Source organism: Castanea sativa, chromosome 11 (assembly GCF_040712315.1).
Source record: "Castanea sativa cultivar Marrone di Chiusa Pesio chromosome 11, ASM4071231v1".
Taxonomy (NCBI): Eukaryota; Viridiplantae; Streptophyta; class Magnoliopsida; order Fagales; family Fagaceae; genus Castanea; species Castanea sativa.
The window spans coordinates 45,544,918-45,566,394 of NC_134023.1; the positions used below are offsets into that span (position 1 = coordinate 45,544,918).

The following is a 21,477-nucleotide window of genomic DNA, read 5'->3' on the forward strand; positions in this document are numbered from 1 at the left end:
TTTAATAAATTGTCATTAAAATAGCAAGACATTAGAGAACTTCTAGCTTGAAAGTCTGTATAGTACTATGAATGCAATAAAATTATTAAAAAAAACTAATTGCACAGGTCTTGATGCATGCATGTATATATATTCTTTTTTTTGCTAATTATATGACTCATTATTTATACAGAAATTGAAATTAGATGAAAATATCCTACCACAGGAGATTCAGAAGATAGCTGGCAATGAATATTTCTTTTAATTACATCTTGACAAGTATAATTTAAAATATGAAAGAGAAAATTACATAGTTTCAAAGATTTCGGATGTAGAAATCTCACATAAACATTGACTTGCATAAAGTTGAAGTACACAAGGTAATAATAAGCTAATTCATGTTTATAATAAGTTTATTTCCATTTCTTGAGACACCATTTAATTAAATTAAAAATTATTGCAGGACACAAATGAAGAAATTGAAGGGCAAGTCCATCGCCAGTCACAGTATAGAGATAGGACAAACCTCTATTGAAACTTGAAGACCTCTATTAACTGCTGCCATAGCTACTAAAGATGAGAAATCAATTTATAAAAGTATGTCAATTCAAATGCTTCAAAAATGTCAAAAGCTACACAAATTGCATCGAAGAAGAAAAAGATTTGAAGTCTAACGTAGCTCAATGTATTTTATAAATAGCATACTCTTACAAGCAAGAAAAACAAAAGGTTATAATACATTACCCGAAGAAATTTGAATGTATTTTATTCAAGGATGGACCCAGGATTTCAAGCCAGGGGGGGCGGAGATAAACGAAAGAAAAAAATTTCAAATATGCATCCATATAATATTAATAAACTATCAATCAAGACAAATACCCAAAAATTATTGTTTCTTAATAAATTAAGATACAATCATCTACCAACAAAAACAAAAGATACGAAACACTATTGTTTCTTAATACAATCATCTATGAAAAGGGAACTCGACGCTGTTTCAAATCTTCAAAATCATCTATGATTGAATCCAAACTAAATGTCGAAGCCATATCCTTTTCAATGTATAACAACAAAGAGTCCGTCAAAAAATCATTTTCCATTTTGTTTCGAAGGTTAGTTTTGACAACTTTCATAATTGAAAATGCTCGCTCTGTAGTAGCAGTAGAAATTGGAAGAGTAAGCACAAGTCTCACTATTCTATAAACAAGTTTGTAGTATTCTGAATTTCTAGTTCTCACTAACCATTGACACAACTCAGATAAACTTTTCAATTTTTTGAACTTTGGATCCCGGACTACATTATGCTCAAAATGATAAAGCTCATTCTCTAACACTTGTTTGTCATATCTGTGAAATCTTGTGGATTAAAATTCTTTACCAACAAACAAAGATTACTACTTTTGGAAGATTTTAATGCCTCTCGAGGTTCTAAAGCTGAGCTAAGCCTAAGTAACTCCATTGCATCTTCATTAAACTGGTGATTTAGTTCATGTAGCTGAGAATCTATTGCAACATAAAAAATATTTACTCGATAATGATGCTCAATTGTAACGTTATCTTGTTGATTACGAGCTCGACCTCACCTCGCAACATAACAAGCATTCATATCTAGGACATCAATGTAATGCTTTTCACAAAATGATATCACAGTGGCGAGTAAGCCATCCCATCCATCATTTCTAAATTTTTGGATAAGTGCTTTAGAAGATGAAACTAAATGCATGACATTTAAAATTTCTTGAGATTGGCTTTGCAAAGCTTGACAAAGTTTATCAGTGATCTCCATAGTTTCCTCCTCAAGATGCAAGAAGAAAACAAATTCAAATGAAGTTAAACCATCATAAGCTGACTCTGCTTCTACTTGATGTTCTCCATCAATTGCATCATCAATTATATATAGTAAAACTTCAACAGTTGAAGTAAACATCCTTAATAAGCTAGAAACTGATCTAAAATGTGAACTCCAATGTGTTTCTACAGGTCGTTGTAAAGTGCCAATTTGATTAAGTCCACGTCCAGTCTCAAGTTCTTCAAGATCAATCAAACGTGCTATTTCATTAGCATTGGCAACTTTCAATTGCTCATTACGCTTGCATGGAGCATTAATAATTTTGATTAGAAAAAGCAATTTAAGAAAAAACCCACTAATGGAGACAACATGTTTTGATGCTTTTACTAATACCAATTGTAAGCTATGTGAAAAACAATGGATGTAGTAAGCATATGAGTAATCATTCAAAATCAAAGCTTGTAATCCATTCCACATACCTCGCATGTTGCTTGCTCCATCATATCCTTGCCCTTAAATATTTTGTATATCTAAGCAATGTTGAGATAACAAAGAATATATCCCTTTCTTTAGAGTCAAAGCTGCAATGTCAACAACATGAATAAGCCCAAAAAAAGTTCTTCACAAAGCCTTCTGCATCAACATATCTAAAAACCACAGTCATTTGCTCTTTCATGGACTCATCACGAGCTTCATCAACTATTATGCAAAACTTTGCATCACTAATTTCTTCCCAAATGGCCTTCTTCACTTTGGCTGAGAAAACATGTAGAATTTCCTTTTGAATCCTAGGTGATGGGTAGGTTGCATTTTTTAGAGTTTTTTCTTTTATTTTAGCAACCTTCTCATTCCAAAAAGTCACAATACCCAATGATTCAAGAAAGTTCCCATAATTTAATGAACTAAAACTTTCATCTCGACCTCTAAAATCTACAGCTTGAAGGTCAAGATATCTGACAATAAAAACTGAGGCCTTCAGTTGCAACCGATTATTTGCAATTTGTTCAGTAGTGAAATGATCGACTACCCTTTGTGAATGCTACCATTGGTTCATCAAATCCTTACACATTTGCTCGGCAACTCTATGAGTTGAGTTAGGTTCTTTTCCTATATGACCATGAAAAGAACAATCTTTCCCCCAAATTTTTTCCAATTTCTATATCCACCAACAGTGAATGTATTTTGTCCCACAACCCCATTTGGATTATGAAAGACAAAGCAGGGTAGACAATAAGCTGCATCTGTCATAGGAGAATATTCAAGCCATGTTGAATTATATTCAAGCCATGTTGAAAGCTACGATTGTGCTTTCCACTTTTTTGTATGTCTTTAGAGGAGGTTGGTGCAGACCATTTTTAATGTAAGCCCGTCCAATTTCATCACATTGATTAACATGATACTCCCATATTTGTTTGCGTGTTCTGAGATCTTAATCTAAAGAATCAAGATCAAATATTTGAAATTGTGTTTGAGAGATTGGAACATCGACATTTTTCGAAATTGTAGAATGCATATTTTCTAGAATTAGAACATCCACATTTTCTAGAATTGGAATAGCAACATTAGTTGTTGGCAATCCCACGTTGACTTTGGAAGAATTTGAATTTTTTCTTTTGAAAAAATCAAGCATTGTAGTTGATTTTTTCATGATCTACAAATAAAATAAGAATCATATATATTAAATTTGTGTGTCAATTTTCTTAAATTTGTGTGACAATTTTTTATATTATATGATTTTTTTTTCTTTTTGTCTTTGGTCTGCATTTATTTATCTTTGTCTCTGTATTGTTTCCATCTTTCTGACATTGACCCACTAACCCAATCCCACTACAGCACTATTGACACTATAAATTTATTCTGCACTACTAACAAAAACTTTTCTTAACTTTACTTCTATTTTTTTTTCCTGTCACTTGTCCCTATTATGCCCAATTACCAGTCAACAAAGAACAAACAAACAGTTAAACAAATATTGTCTAATTTGAGTAATCTCTACAAACTCTACTCTCTCTCTCTCTATCTCTCTCTCTTATCTATATAATACAAGAGAGAGAGTCACAAACACAGAGTAACAAAGAGTGACAAAGCCAAAAAGCTAAAAAGCCAAAAAAAAAAAAAACCGTAGGCCACAGCACAGATTCAATTCATAATCACCAACATCAGTAATCAGTTCATCACTCATCAGTCAACAATAAAAACACAAACACTCCACAAGCACAGATTGTTAGATTATGAGATTCACAAAAATTTTATTAAGTTTTGAAGGAAAGGATCATAAATTAAATACCTGTGAAGGCTCGAGCAACCGGCGGCGGCGGCAAGATGGGGCTCACATGGGCGGCGGTGATAGTTGAGACTCTCGCGTGATGATGGCGGTGTCGGCATAGGTACTGCTGTATTGGGTAGACTCGCATCGGCATAATGATGATGATGGCATCACATCGGCGTCTGGGCTCACTATCTCAAGTCACATCAGCGTCTTGCCTCTCTATCTCTCTGTCTCACCTCACTATCTCTCTGTTTCCTTGCTTTTTTTTTTTTGCTTTGTCTTTCTCTTTCTCCATTAGGTTTACTATTGAGTTTTTTTTATTTTATTTTATTTTATTTACAATGGGTCATGGGCTCTTGCCTTCTGGGTGGCTGGCTGGGCTTGGAATTCATGATTTTTGGGAGGGGGCCTGAGCTAAAAACTAAGGGAGGCCCAAGTCTATATATATATATATATATATATTTTTTTTTTTTTGTGGAAAATTTAACCTGTTAAAATTTCTTTTGGGCTGAGGGGGGGAGGGGGGCGGGCCCCCTTAGGCCCCCACCTAGTCCATCCCTAATTTTATTGTATTGTATTGTTAAGTTAAGTTAGTGGTATCTTAAATATGTAATATATTCCTATGCATCACGCGGGTTAAATACATATAATATATAATATACTATAATTGATGCTTTGATTTTAGTATTTTGTCTGTCTATCTATTATTAACTTTTTCTGCAGCTACTTTTTTGATTTGTTTACAGGACTTCTATTACTTCTACTCAATGCTTCTTTACACAACTTATTAAATGTCTTTTTTTTTTTTTTGTTCATTTTGCCACTGTCAACGTGAAGATTAATTTAGTTTGCGGATACCTTTTAGCAATAGTAAATATCAAACTATTAATATATAAGACACTCAAGATTGCACTATGCATTTCATCCCCCTTTCCTTATATATATATATATATCTGTGTGTGTATGTGTGTGTTTCTAAAAAAAAAAAAAAAAGATATTCAATATTGTTAAGTTGTTCCACATCGGTAAGGTGTGGTATTGAGAAGGGGTTTATCACTTACTCCGCGACACTAATTGCCACATGCAATTTTGGTATTGGCGTATGAGTGTATTCCCTTTGACATCCCCTTCCCTTATATATGTGTGTGTGTGTTTCTCAACAAAAAAAAAAAAGATTGCACTATGCATGAAAAAAAAAAAAAATTTAAATGATGCTGCAAATTCCAAGAAATTATTGCCTTTCCACTCAAGCTATGGATTTCTAGATTTATCTATTACAAGTAACATACATGACAAAGCACTGTAATGGCACTCCAATGCTATGGTTTTGAAATCAACTTATGATGCTAGGTTTTGTTTAACTGAGAAATACCTCATGGGACCAAATCACCAAAGTATAAAACACTTTTTATACATGTTCATGGATTTGTTGAGGGTTTCCGTATTAAGAAGTGTGTAGCTAAACACTTAATGTTTGTAATCAACTTAAATTATATATTTATGATTATTTAAGAGACGTTGATAAATAGAACAATGATGAACTACTTACCGTTTAATGTATAAGAAAAAAGTTGTATTACTAAGTAGATTAATGTTATGCTTTATTTTGAAGTAATTAGAAAGCAGATGAGCTAATTAGGTGGGGTTTGAGAATAACAATTTTTTTTTAAATTTTAATTTTTCAAGAAGGGTAAAGATTGTTGAGAGATTAAGATAGTATCAAACACTACAATTGCGTTCCAAAATTATTTTTAATTATATAAAAAATAACTAATCATATTTGTATCTATATAATATCAAAATCAGAAAATTATGATACAAAATTGTATCTGATGAACTTCTTCAGAGAATACAAAATTATATTTAGCTAGTTATATTTAATAATCATTTCTCTAAGAATATAATTATAGTTTACATCAAACCTTAAAATTTGTAAGCATTGAAATATGGACAAAAACACGACATAATCCATGATGGATTTTTTTTTTTTTTTGAGCAAAGAGACGATAATACATGATGGATTTTAAATGGCACATTTGTTGATTTGAGCAAATCTTTTATCCAAGGCTCTATTGCATTTGAGCAAATCAAGGTATGGGCAAAGCTTTTGTTTTTTGCATTCAACATTGTAAGGCCCAGTTTTAAATATCTTCTGATTGGAATAAAGCCATATTTGAATCCTTTAGATTGCATCTCAAACTCAATAAGGTTTAAGCCGAAGCCATGGGCTGATCTTTTGATATTTATTTATTTTTTAAGAACCCAACTAATTTTTTAATTGAAGCCCAATTTTCTCAAAAGACATATGACAAAAGTGAACGGTATTAGAGTCAGAGTGCGTTATTAGGTATACAATTTTAAAAGATTCATGGTTGAGTTAGGTAACTAAGCAACATGGGTTTGGGCTGGGTGTCTTTTAGTTTCGGAACCAATTTTCCAATTTGAATGGGTACATTTTCAGTGTTTTGCGTTAAGCCCGGTTTAAATTAATTTACCTTAGAAAAGGCCTAAATTTGAATTCTTTGGACCGCAAAATAGTAACGATTTAAGCCCAAGCCAAGCGTTAATTTTTTTTTATTGAAGCTCAATTATCTCTTTTGGGGTCAGCTTCAGAAGGGTTAGAGACGAATGGACTCTCCAAAATTGGGTCAGATTCAAACCAAAAGTATTCATATTCTAATGAAGCACATTGCGCACGTTACAATTATGAATTTTATTAATAATCTCACTCAAAAACATTAACACCATGTTACATATAATTTTGCTACAAATACAATTTATATCGTAACTTATTTCACAACTTGTTATGATAACAAATTGTGAAATGTAGAAGATCACTTTTACATAAACCAAACACTAATACCATATCATTTTTTTTCCATCACTCACACTTTAACATGTAGAAAAAATATCACTAGATTTATTGTATTCCAAATCAGTGCATCCCTCCATTTGTTATGGTTAATCTTCTGTCAAGCCTTCTTCCAATTCTGTGCTTATTTCTCTGTCACATTAGGGAGTAAGCATGAGAGATCCATTGGATACTTGGGAAGAAGCTTGGGAAATTGATTGGGATTGGAATTTATTTTTGAACCAGTTCAAAACTGATTGGAGATTTTCTTGGCAAGACTTGAAAATCTGTTGGAATCTCTGTTCGAACCAGTTTGAAACTGATTGGAGATTTTTTTGGTAGGACTCGAAAATCTGTTGGAATTTATGTTCAAACCAGTTTGAAACTAGTTGCAGATTTTCTCGGTAGTACTCGAAAATCTGTTTGTAGGAGCCGTAAAGTATATATACAAGAATTGATGCACCTAACCCAAAAATGACCCACCCCAAGATCGGGTCAAGGATGAAAAGGAGTAAGTTACAGGCCAAAGCCCCCAAAATAAGACACACTCTCTTGAAGAATAAGGGATAATTTCTGTTGGAAGTGGCTAGTACCCATGCAGCCAATGCAGTAGAGAAAGTAACTACATCTATTATTAGGCCTAGCATGATTGCGTTGTGTTCATGGAATAGAGCAGCACCTGAGCCTTGATACAGTAATCCCACGAGGGTAAGCAGTAGCGGCTCCAGGAATTTTTTTCAGGGTGTTCTTTAAGAAGCATAAATTACACTATCTAATAAAAAGAGAAATTCATATATTAACAACAACAATAAAAAAATTTAAAAAAAAAACGCAAATACATAAAATTTACAATTATCTTCTACTAGTTTTCATATTTTAAAATCGTTGCATGATAGTCTCATTATCAATGTTAGAAGCTATATCTCTTTCAATATATACAACTAAGAAATCATTCATCAACTAATCTCCCTTTCGATTGCACAGTTAATTCTTTATATATTTCATTGCCGAAAAACTTCTTTCTACCGTTGCAGTAGCGACAAGAATGATCAAAACTAACTTCATAAGCAAATAAAATAATGAACTGTAATGACGTCATAATTAATTTAATAATTTTTTTAAAGATAAATAAATACATTAATTAGTAAAAGTAGAAAAATTGACTAAAATAGTCAAAATAAATATTGAGATTTATCTTTCAAGTGTATTTTTTATATCATAACTTTCATAAGAAAAATAAGAAATACTAAATTATAAGCAAACATAAATTAAATATCAAGTTTCTTAATCAAGGAGTTGATAACATCATGGAAATTGTTTTAATTTAGAGAAGAGATGAAATATATATATACACCCACATACTTATATAACATTTTTGTGCTAGTCTATATTTAAATTAATCTTAACTTATGCCCAACAGCCCAAGTCCATTTACTATATATATATATATATATATATATATATATATATATATATATATATATCTTGTAAAATCTGGAAGAGTGGCAGACATGCCCATTACAAAATTAATTAAGTCCCCCTCAAAAAAAATAATTAAATAATAAATACTAATACAAGGCCCAATTAAATGGTTGACAGCTAATCATCTGGTACAAGTAAAAGAAGAAAGTTTTGACACTTTACACATTAACAGCCAAGCATTTACTGACTTGTGGAAGACCATGATAGAAAAATAAAAAGTTGGTCTTCATCCTCAGCAAATGGGCAAAGAATAGCAGAGACCTTAGAAAGAGCAAAAATGCAGAAATGGCAAAAGCGCAGAAAAAGAAAGAAAGAAAGAAAGAAAGAAAGAGAGAGAGAGAAGAAAAAGAAGAAGAAGAAGAAATGGAGATGCAAGCTCATGGTCTGCTAGCATCTCACCATGTTTGAGAAGCTTCAACAATGGCTGTAAGGGTAAATTTTTTTTAATTTGAGAGTGTTCCTGATTTTGTTTGAGGGTGTTCCTAATGTTTTTTTTAAGGGTAAATAAATAAATAAAATTTAATTATTATATATAAAAAAAAATTTCTTTTCAGGTCAGGGTGTTCCTGGGAACACCCTGGCCTGAACGTGGCGCCGCCACTGAGGGTAAGCAGAGTGCTAAAGCTAAAGCCAACCAGAGCAAGCCATACGGTGAAGTAAAGGTTTTCTTGCTCACTCCTAGATAGAGAACAAAAAATGTATTAGATTATGTGTACGGAAGTCAAGCAAACATATGTACTTGTCTTGTGTACTAATTTGAATTAAAAAATTTATAAGTTCTTAAGAGTAAAGGGTCATATAAAATCTAGTATTTTTCGGATTGATAATAAAAAATGTTCAGAAAATTAATCACATCTCAATAAAAAAGAAAACCAAACCATTTCTAATACTCTGGCTTGACTCTAAAACATTGCTCAATATCCAAAGTGAGCTCTTTGAATCTTACCCATATAAGATCCAAACATTTCCAATTTTACAATTCCAATCTTCAACTTTGTTGGCAGCCAATGAAAAAAATTCCACAGAGAGAGAAACTAATGAACATGGAGACAGTTAAAACAGGGGAGAAAAGAATCAAAAAAACCAAAAAGATAATGATATGAAGGGAAATGAAAAAAAGAAATCAAGAAATAACCAATTAAAAGCTGCTCAAGAATATAGTATGGCATAAGATTAAACTAAAAGTTGCCAAGTGGGTAGTTCATTTACATCAAAATGAAAATATCATGCATCATGAATTGTAGTAGTTGCCTTAATACACAATGGAGAAGATGGATTCTAGATTGTGCACCAGAGAGACTTAATTGAACATTAATTGAAGAAGTAACCTCTATCAATGAGTATAGTTTAATGAACATTAATTGAAGACACGTAATCAATCTTATTTAGTGAAACATTAAATGAAACTCAAGAAAAAAAGCATAGTACTAAAACTGTGGCATTGAACAGAACTAATAGAATCCATGACCAAACTGAAAAATGTAAAACCAAAACTAAATGAAAGAGCCTTGTAGTTTGAGCTAACCTTTCGGAAAGATTGCCAGAATGGTTGCGGTCCATAATCTTGGTGACTGTCTCTGACTCTGAGCAAAGAAATGAACTGGTTTTCTGTGTGTTTTGGTGTCGGAGTTGTGAGGATGAAAGAGCAGGGGACAATTTTGATTTATAGAACATTGGTGGGTCACCACAAAGAATGAAAGAATAGACAATATTAGAGAAATCTGAATAAGTCGGGGACGTACCAAACGGCTTCTCCGTATTTTTGAATTATTCGAGAAAGCAAACTGACTTTATAAAATCTAATAAAACTTAGGAATGTTCATATTAGTACAGCAAGCCGATTGTCCGTTTGTTTACGGCATACTTTATGATGTCAAAAAGCTTCATGTTCTTCAACTTGATAGTTATAATGAATGCAATTGAAATTCTGGATTTTTTATTTTGGTTAAAAACACACAAAAATACTGGTTGAACTATAAAGTTCTTCATAGTTCACTAATTGTCTTTTTGTTCAATTAAATTGCCAGCAGTATTTTCTCATGTATGTTATTGGAAAACTACAATTATATATATATATATATATATATATATATATATATATATATATATATATATATATATATAGATTTAAACATATTACTGCGACAGTGTATGATGTTTAATTTTCAGTTTTTTTTTTTTTTTATAAATTTTTTTTTAACTATAACATCCAAACTTAATTTTGTATTTCTATATTGTGCCTGTAACACAATGTTCCTTACATTCTGCCTTCAATTAAAAGTGTAAAATTGTATTGGTTGTTAAGGGTGTAAAATTTTAAATAAATATATGCCTTCAATTAAAAGAAAAGGCAGTAGTCATTTTCAATCTAGTTAGTCAATTTTCAAGGAGGTGCACTTTTCTAGCTGTATATTTTTTTATTAGTGGGTCTTTCTTTCCCTGATGTTTCATCCATTGTGCTTGCATTTATCAAAACGTCCATCTTTTTAAAAGTAGACGAATTATTCGGCTTCGAATTTTTGTTTTAGTCTTGAAAATTGGAGTATTATTAAGGATTCTCCAATAGTATCAACACCAAAACATAAATATAGAATAATAATAGTAAACTATGATTGACTCTTTGAGAAGCAAAACTCGTGTCAATCACGAACTACTTTTGTCATTTTCTCTTTATTTTCCGGCCTCAGGCATGCCTTACAATCAACAATTACTTTGCTGTAACTAATTATTTTGATACATTTCTGAATTATGTGGAGGGTTTAAAAGATTTATATATATATATATATATATATAGAGAGAGAGAGAGAGAGAGAGAGAGAGAGAGAGGTTTAAGTTACACATAGTGTAATTTCACAAGAGTTACACATTTTTTGGACTATTGATTACTATTAGATCTAAGGGTCAAAAAACACTCATGATAATGTCATTATTGCTCTCTAAAAATTAACTAATCAAACATTAACTCTTTTTAAAAAAAGGAAAAAAAAAACACAACATCAACTTTCTCTCTTTTTCTTGTCTTCCTCTCTCACATCACCTTGTTCTTGTGCAAACAAATCCTAAGGGAGCAAGCTAGATGTTGGTTGTATATTTAGCTACTTAGGTTTGCCGTGACTTTCGTTGTATAGTTTAGCAATTAAATTGTTATTTTGGGGTGTGTTGAGCATTGAGAAAAACTTTGGGGCCATATCATGGAGGGCATTAACCATGGTGGTCCTTGGAATGTTGCTGTTGAGTGTTGATTATCCAAAGACAAATAACGCCACAAAAGTACCAGCCTACTTTGCCATAAACCATAATGCTTTGCATATATAGATGGAAGAGAGCCCAAATTTTTTAAGATCTTTCAAAGGCCATGGTGGGAGATGATGACACGGCTGAAACATAATGTTGTTACAGCACTAATTTTTTTTAATTGACTTTGTCCGTGTTTTTAATCCTTAGAAATACTCGGCCTCAACAATCATTCTCTAAAACAATGGTGGCCTTGGCCATGTATTTCTAAAATTTTCCAGTACCTTAAGACATTACTGTAATTAAAGAAATCAACGATGGAGGCCAAAAAGTACATACGGCAAAAAGAAAGATGTGAGAGAGGAAGAAGATGAGGAGGAGGAGAAGAATGAACGTTAATGCTATTTTTTTTTTCTTTCCTTTATTAAGAAGAGTTAATGCTTAATTGGCTAATTTCTAGAGAGCAATAGTGTCATTACCATGAGTGTTTTTTTACCAATAGATCTAATCGTAATCAATGATCTAAAAAATGTGTAACTCTTGTGAAGTTACATCAGGTGTAACTTAAAGCTCTAGTTGCATCCCTATCCAAAAGAGTGAAAAATCAAATGGGTCCATACTAATGTTTAGAGACATTGAAACTTGATGCACTTTGAGCAATTGATGTTCCTAAGAAAGTTTTAGGCCAAAATAACTGGTGTTCTTAGATGTTAAGCTTTTTTAAACTTAATGTTTTAAATGAGCAATTTTAGAGAGTTTAAAATTTGAGCTTTAGCTGTTATTCTGTCTAATTCTATTAATTTCTTTGTGTACATGACTAATGAAGCAATAAAGTTGCTAATTTATTAATGATGTGAAAGAATTTTTTTTTAAATTTTATTTTAAAAAAGTACATAATCAATTTACCAACTGGAACTTGTATATAAGCCCCAATTTCACATTTCCCCTAATTTACAATCTTTTCTTCCCCCTAATTTACAATATAAATGAACGTAATATTGACCTTTAGTTTTTTAATGACAGTTCAAACATAACATATGTAGTTCTAAATGAAAAGATACAAGACCAATGCAACGGAAACAAGGGATACCACATTCTAATAAGTAATGATTAGCTTATAACTAGGCGCCCATTAGTTGGTGTGGCCATTTTGAAAGGGTTTTTTGGGTTGCACTGCTGACATTGTTTTCCTAAAAATGTGAACTATCGTCACACTATTGGATCAATTTTCCAACAACACGGTATTGGCTTCCATCGGTGTGGTAGACGATGGCCACCATCACGCGCGCGGGGGGGGTGTGGGGAAGCCACATAGAAAATCAACCGCAATCAAACCTAAAACCGTGGATCTAAATTTCTAAATACCAAAATCCACCTTCCAATCCAAATGAGGTGAGAGGACTTGAGAGTAAACCACCTTTGAAGTTTGAGAAGCAAACAAGAAGCAAATTTGAGTCGATTCAATTGAAGAAGCAGCAGATATTGGTTGATGTTGGGTTGATTCAACTAGATCTTTAGGACTCACTCACCTTTAGTGTAGTTTTCGTCAGAAACTAAAATCTTTTGATAATAGTTGTACACATATACTGACCGACATTAGAATTCTAGCAACTTTATCTACCATTGTCTTGTCAGTCACTAGCATTCCCTTTTGGCAATTTGATCGGCTTGGCTTTGGCTTACTAACTCGGTCCGGTTCGACTTTTGAACACCCATTTATAACCCTACATCCATTTCATTAGCTTAAACTATTGGGGGTTTTCCCAGTGATTTAAAAAGAAGAAATAAATTCATTGAAGCTAATGTTAGAGCAACCACATTAGTCCGTTTAAAATTTTTCGTCTATTTTACACTAAAAACCTACTTTTTTTTATTTTACACTACTGCATTTCCAAAACACCCACATCAGTTTATCTATTTTACACCTCTATTCTAATTAAATAATATTATTTATTATTATTTATTAATACTCACTCTCACCGTTCCTCTCCATCTTTACTTTTTCAGCTCTCAAGTCTCACCCGTTCTCTCCTTCCCTCACTCTCTCCCTCACAGCCGCCTCATCCAGCCTGCCGTCGCCGCCGATCCAGCTCGCCGCCTCAGCCCTCCACCAATTCGGCCTCCCTCTTTCCTTCGCCCCTCCCTCTCACCCCCAACCGACGAGCACCGATCTCTCACCCCCAACCGACGAGCACTAATCTCCCACCTCCAACCGACGAACACCAATCTCCCTAGCTCCGATCCACAAGCACTGATCAAATCCAAGATCTTCCTAGCTCCGATCAGGCAAGACCCATCTCCGTTCCAGTCAAGCACCGATTGTGTATCTCTGTGTGTTTTTATTTTTTATTTTTTGAGCAAGTGCATCTCTGTTGATTTGTCTGTGTGTGGATGTGTTTGTGTGTGGGGGAGTTTGTATGCATCTGAGGAAAAAGAAGAAGATAAGGAGAGGAGAAGCAGTTCGTTGAGCATGGAGAAGAGAGAAAAAAAAACGAGCGAACGTGAAATTAATAAAATAAGATATAGACGTGCTACAGTAACCGTGTAAATATACACGGTTACATGGTTACTGTAACTCGTGTATGGATTTGCACATCTTTACCCAACTTTACACCCATCTTTACCCAACTTTACACCAACTGATGTGAGTGTTTTTTTTTGTCAAAATGTGTAAAATGAATGAATTTTTGTATTATACAAGATTATCCACCAATTGATATTGATACTCTTAAAGGCTAAAACTCATTCAATTACTCTAATTAGAAAAGTGCTACGCAATTAATCGAACTAAATGGAGGGCGGGGTTACCAAATGGCTTTCCTCGTATTTTTGATTCATTCGGTGAAAGAAAATGACCATCTAAAAAGACATAACCATATGCATATATTAGTCCAACAAGATTGTCTATTTGTTTACGGTGTCCTGTGATTCGTTATGATGTCCAAGTCTCATGGACTGATACACGTTTATTATTATTATTTTTGGCTTGCTAAGATCTCATATTAAATCCATACAAAACTATACTTCCCAAATCTTAGTAAGTTATTTATTTATTTGGTTTTTTCAGCTTTTGCTGCTCTCGTTGAGGCTGCCTGGAGTTGCTACTGCTGCCGCCACCTAGGTTCATAAGAGCCGATGGGTTTGGGTTAGACAGATCTGTTTGTGGAGTTCCATGGGTTATGTTTTAAATTTTAGAATTTGTTTTGAACAGTGTCGTTTAAGCTAAAATAATGTGTTTTAAGTTTAGGCTTGAAACGATGCAGTTTCGATGTTTGCCAGCTCTTCACTTGGTCATCATTGAAATAATGTAGTTTTGAGGTTGATTTGGCAAAAGGGATTTATTAACGTGTATTCTTAGGGCACACATTAGTAAACTATTTTAAGAAACTTTTTATGAAAAAAAATGAAAAAGTAATTAACTGTTTTGACAGTTTTTTCAATTCTCTATAAAAACTTTCTCAAAATTAATGGTTAATGTATGCTCTAAGGGCACACATTAACTAGACCATTGGCAAAATAAAACACATTAGCATGATGATATGTCACTTAACAGCAGAAACTAATTGTGGATGGTGAATTGTTAATGGAACCAAATTTCTGGGTGTAAAATTAAGTTTTTGAAACTTTGGGATTTAAAATTCCATCAACTCAAATTTCAGGAGTGTAATTTGCAATTTGCCCTAAATTAAAATAAAAATTGGAGGGAATTGAAAAATGCAATGAGAGAGGATCTTATTCCATAATTGCCAATTTATACGATGCCCTCTTATCATTTTCTCTACTTTCCATTTTAATCTTTCAACATCCAAACAAAGATAAGAGATAACCATTCTCCTCATATATTCTCATGAACAAAACCGTGATTTTATCTTTAGGGATCAAAACATGAATAATTTTTTTTTATCTGTGAAGAATAAAAATAATATATTGAAGTCTGAAAGTCAAAATAAATAAATACCTAACAGATCAAATTAGCCAATATTCAATATTAAAAATATGTAAATCAAAAGACACAAATTACTATTTTTTTAGTATAATATACTTTTCTCATCTATACTATATAAAAAAGAACTCAAAATTTTTATGAATGATTTTGCATGTAGTAATATTCTTGAGACTTAGTCATATACCGAAACATTAAATCTTTGCAACCTTATATATAGTTTAGTTTTTTTTTTTTTTTAAATTCTTGTGCCTTTTTCATAATTATATTGTGAGTTTAGAGACAACGAGTTACTATTGTGTTATTGTTTGTGGGAGACATGAAATATTGTTGCAGTGGTTTTTCAAGGGAGATGTGTTAATGTTGATTTTGGGGATTGTTTACTGTTAACGTTGATGAATATGCATGTGATTATTATGTTCTTACTTGTCACTTGTATGGCTCAGTACATATAACATATAATATAAGTTATTATTACTGCTCTCTCTCTCTCTCTCTCTCTCTCTCTCTCTCTCTCTCTATATATATATATATATATACTTAAATTTTATTTTAATAAGTAGATAATGAGAGAGGGATTAGTGGGGTTCAAGCTAAAGACATAAAATGCTACAAATAATGCTATTGTTACTAGGTTATCACCTGTTTAATTTACTAAACTACTTGATTTCCAATGCTTTAAGAATAGGTAAAGATTTTATTTAGTGTTCTAGTGCATTAACCCCAAGCCAAACCTTATTATAAGACCCAGTCTTAATGTATTGTGATTGAATCCTTTAGACCGCATCGCAAACTCAACAAGGTTTATACTTTATACCAAAGCCATGGTATATAATTTTAGAAGATTAATGGGATTGAAAGTTACATTAGGGTTGTGAAGGCGATGAAATGACCATCCTTGTAAGATTTGGGTTGAGCAAACATGGGTTTGGGCTAACCGTCTTTTAACTTATTAGGGCTAGGAGACTTTTTAGCTTATGTGAACCAATTCTGCAATTTGAATGGGCACATTTTCGCTGTTTTGCATTAAGTCCCATCAATTAATTTTGCTTACAGTAGGCCTAAATTTGAATTCTTTGGACCGCTTCATAGTAAGATTTAAGCCCAAGTTCAGAGCTGATTTGTTTTTTCTTCTCTTTTTTTAATTGAAGCCCAATTATCTCTTTTAAGGTCAGCATCAAAAAGAGTAGAGATGAATGGAATCTCCTGTATATATAACTAGCCCATATTTTCAAACTAAAACTATTCAGATTCTTTTGAAGCACATTGCATTCGTTACCATTATTTATCAATAATCTCATGAATATTACGCTTGGGGATTGACTCAAAATCATTAACACCATGTCTCACACACACACACACACATATAACTTTACTACAAATACAATTTATATCATAACTTATTTCTCTACTTATTAAGATAACAAATGGTAAATCGTAAAAAATCACTTTCACATTGATACTATATCTTCTTTTTTTTTTTTTTTTTTTTTTCAATTGCTCACAAGCTACTGCTTTAACATGTTGTAGAAAAAAATATCATGAGACTTATTATATTCCAAATCGATGCATAATATGAGCACGATCTCCCTCCATAATTAGCTAAGCTTAACCTTCAATCAAGCATTCTTCCGATTCCGTCACTTGTTTCTCTGTCAGATTGGGAGTAAGCATGAGGGAACCACTAGATGCTTGGGAAGAAGCTTGGGAGATTGATTGGGATTGGGATTGGGATTTCTTTTAGAACCAGTTTGAAATTGATTGGATATTTTCTCGACAGGACTCGAAAATTTGTTGGTACGAGCCATAAAGTAAATATGCAAGAAACGATGCACCTAACACAGGGATGATCCACCCCAAGATCGGGTCAAATATGAAAAGGAGTAAGTCACAGGCCAAAGCCCCCAAATAAGACACACTTTTGAAGAATAAGGGTGAATTTCTGTTGGAAGTGGCTAGTACCCATGCTGCCAATGCTGTAGTGAAAGTAACTACATGTATTATTAGGCCTAGCATGATTCCATTGTGTTCATGGAATAGAGCACCTGAGCCTTGATACATTAATCCGACGAGGATAAGCAGATTACTAAAGCTAAAGCCAACCAGAGTAAGCCATGCAGTGAAGGAATGGATTTCTTGCTGAAAAAAATGTCTTAGATTTTTGTGGAATATTATTGCGTCTGCATTTCACGTTTCAGTTTTTTTTTTTTTTTCCTGCCACGTTTCAGACTGTGGGGACAAATGCTACTGTTCATGAACATTAACCACATTTTGTTGACTTTTTTAACTCTTTTCAGCACATCCGTGGGTCCCGTGTACTGTTCACAAGATTCACAAACTTCACTTTTCAGAATTTTTTTTATTAATAATGGGTCTCACGGCATTATTCACACATTTAAAAATTATTTTGCTACAATGTTTTTAGTTTTCAGCAATAAACTCTATCCAAATAAACCCTATATGAATATCTGTCACATTTCATTTGTTTTTTGGGGGTCGGTTCCTAGCAAGTTTGTAACTTGACATATGTTGTTATGCAACAAAGTGAAGATTGCTTTAATTTTAAAAAAGATGGACAAGGATGGTAGAAAATTTATGCTATGTTTAAAGATGCATGCTACTTAATGCGCAAGATTTTTTGATGTTGTGTCAAAAATCTTAACCAATCTTTTGATGCTGTGCCAAAAAAAGAAAAAATAAAGTGAAAAAAGAAAAACAAATTAATAAGATGAGGATTTTACCTTTAAAATCACAAGTTTTTCCAAATTTACCAAAATTATGCATAAAGAATTTAGAGTTATGCACAAGAAAATTTTTTTGCATTTCAAAAACAAAAAAAAATCGAAGATGTTTTAATAAAATATAGATATTCATACAAAAAAGAATAATAACATACATATGAAGAAAACAGATAAAAATAAATTAAGCAACGTGAAGAATTGAATAGTGCAAAAATGAGGTTCAACGAATTTTTGATATAATGGTGTAAGAATATTCCTATTACATTAAACATGGCAAAAGGGTGTATAGAAAATATTCATATTTACATTGTGTTTTGATAAGTGGTCTCGGCCCTGTGGTTTTGTTGTATATAAATACAATTCACTAATTCAGCCAATAAAGATAAAAAGAATAGTACTACAAAAGATAGATTCTAAATTGGATTTTAAATGAAGTTCAATTGTGTTATATGTTCTATTTAATTTTTTAATTTTTGTGGCAAGTGAATTATTAGGTGCAAAAATCGAAGAGTCTAAATCCAATTAGATTCTAAATTATATATATATATATATATATATATATATATATATATATTGTAAAGTTGTGATTTACAACTATGTTTTATGTTGGCTTTATTCTATGACAAAAAGTGTTGTATTTGCTTTAATTTTATTCTTTCTATTTTGTGGGATTTTATTGTATTGGGTTTAACATTAAGTTGGTGAAGAATCGAGTATAAAATGAAGAATCAGTGGATTTCGCGAGAAGCTCGCGAGAAGCAAACCCGCGAAAAAATCACGTGAGAAGCACATGCTAGAAGCTGAAGAGTTGTGTTAGGCTGTCAATTTCATGAGTGTCTCGCAACTAAGGCCTTCTCACAAGATACTTGAAATACTCTTTGCTTGGAGATTTTTTAAGTGTGACTTTCTTACCCTTCACCCATACTATATATATCCTCATTACTCACAAAAGTAAAAAATGTCATTCAGAGAGAAAAACCCTAGATAGGTTTTTTACAACACACACACCCATTCTTTTAAAGAGAGAGTTTATCCTTAGTGAGAAATCATTCTAGAACTTCTTCTTCTCTCTTCCATCGTTATACCTTGAGAGGAGATTTGTACCCAAACACAACCCACACATTTTCAGAGTGTAGAGAGTGTTTTGGAGCTTGAGAAACTTTGGGAATTTGCCAAAAGAAGTTGGTGAGGATTGGCGGATGCAATCGGACGTATTGTGGGATCTAGAAAGCTAGACAATATACGGTTTCGAGAAGTCTTGTTGGAATAGGAGCTTAGAGGGCTTAGGTACATTGCGTAGATTAAGCTTGGAGGGTCTCTTGCTATTCGTGTATCCTAACTTATTGTTTAATGGATCGATTAACCGCTTGGAGGGTGGCGGAGAGGTTTTTCGCCGAGTTCTTCGGTTTCCTCTTCGATAACATATCGGCGTGCTATTTTGTGTTTGTATTCTTCTTCCTTACTCTTTTAGCTTTCATTTTACTACTGTGTTTTAATGAATATGGCTTAGAGTAGTTACATTATTTGTTCGCTCACATTTACTCTATTCTGCACTTAGTTTTAAGTTAAAATAAAATCAACCGAGTTTTAATTTTTTATAATTTGGGGGTCTAAACAGCTCTTGTGTTTTTACACATATTCGACTTTCATATATATATATATATATATATATATATATATATATATATATATATATATATAATTGTAATTTTTTTTAAAAATGTACCCATACATATGTACAAGTTTACACTAGTTAATATAATATCCAAGCTTGACGTCTTCCATGGATAAATATAATACCTTCAATTTAATTTTATTATTATTTTTTTGCTAAGTATATTATATCTATTAGCGCATAATCTTCAATTGAGTGGTTAGTAATCTTCTTGAAATAATTCTTGTAAAAATAAATAATGCTCCACAAGAGGAGGTAAAAAATGTCCCCCCCCCCCCCCCACCCCCCTTACATGCTTGATTTTTTTTAATTGTTAGTTTATTGCCAAGAAATGAAAATTTGAATCTTACAAAAAAGAATGTTTAGGGTCTAGGAAGTCAAACAGTATACATATGGCATAATTGACTAAGTTTTTTTCTTTGTATTGATTCTAAATTGGACCATGAAGTATATAATGATACTAAGGCCTCCATTTTGTTTCTTTCCTATTATATTTTTATTAGGCACAAAAGTTGACATTGTTTATATAAAAAATATAAAATATAAATCATAGTAAACAAAAAAATTAATAAAAGATTAAGATAACATGTGACTAGGCCAAAGCAACTTCAATCGAGGTACATGGTTTATACTTTATTATAAGATGCCAAATGTAGTCTATTTGTTTTTCCTTAAATGGCAAGACTGCATCGCAGTCTAGCATTAGCTGCCCTAACAGTCACAACACAACAACAATGGCAGCTCTCTTTGGCCTCTCATGTTCTAGTGGGCCCATATATAACTTAATGCCTATACCAACTTTGTTTTTAACACTCCCATCAATAAATAAATAAAAAACTTTGATTTTAACACTTGAAATATATGATACATTGGGTATCTGGTTAATTTGTTTCTAATCCATCTTATTTATAAACTCAGATAGTGCATTTTAGAGATCATAAATCATTATCAACTATTATGTATCTTTCAATGCTTTCCAAGCTTACTTATTGCCTCCATACATACATTGGTGTCACAAAACTATCTTGAAGATTAAAATGTCCCGATTGGTCTATATAATTATTGGTAATGGAAATGTTGCATTAGGATAGGCAATTGTAATGAATACATTGTGACTCTATAAGGTTCATTTCATTGAAAATGAGTTAATAATGCTAAGAAGCTTGTAGTTAGGTTATTGACAAATTTTTAAAAAAAATAAAATTTTAGGAGAACCATGGTTCAAATCTCACCTTTCAAAAATAATTGATTAATTATTAGTTTGGCTGAATAACTAAGGACAAAAATGGACTCCAAGTCCTATCGGGCAACCACTCAATGTTGCACTCCCATGGTGCAACAACAAGGCAGCATATTGGGAGCTCCATGGCCATGGTTGCAAATCTTATGCAATTTTAGCCAAAATTGATCATAGCATAGTACTAGCTGTGGAGGTGGTTTGGTTAAAAATAAAAAGAAGAGTAGTCCTATTTAAATGAATCTACTTGCCAACGAAACACAATTCTAAGAAAAAA

General features: G+C 32.4%; 1 protein-coding gene across 1 annotated transcript; it reads right to left on the minus strand.

The window, feature by feature from the left end:
- Window positions 1-950: 950 nt before the first annotated feature.
- Window positions 951-4,153, minus strand: LOC142616575 (uncharacterized). Its single transcript, XM_075789399.1, has 5 exons — window positions 4,056-4,153; window positions 2,394-2,721; window positions 2,248-2,298; window positions 1,563-2,068; window positions 951-1,326 (listed from the first exon to the last, which is right to left on the minus strand). The coding sequence occupies exons 1-5, from the start codon at window positions 4,151-4,153 to the stop codon at window positions 951-953; spliced, it is 1,359 nt and encodes a 452-aa protein (XP_075645514.1).
- Window positions 4,154-21,477: the final 17,324 nt, after the last annotated feature.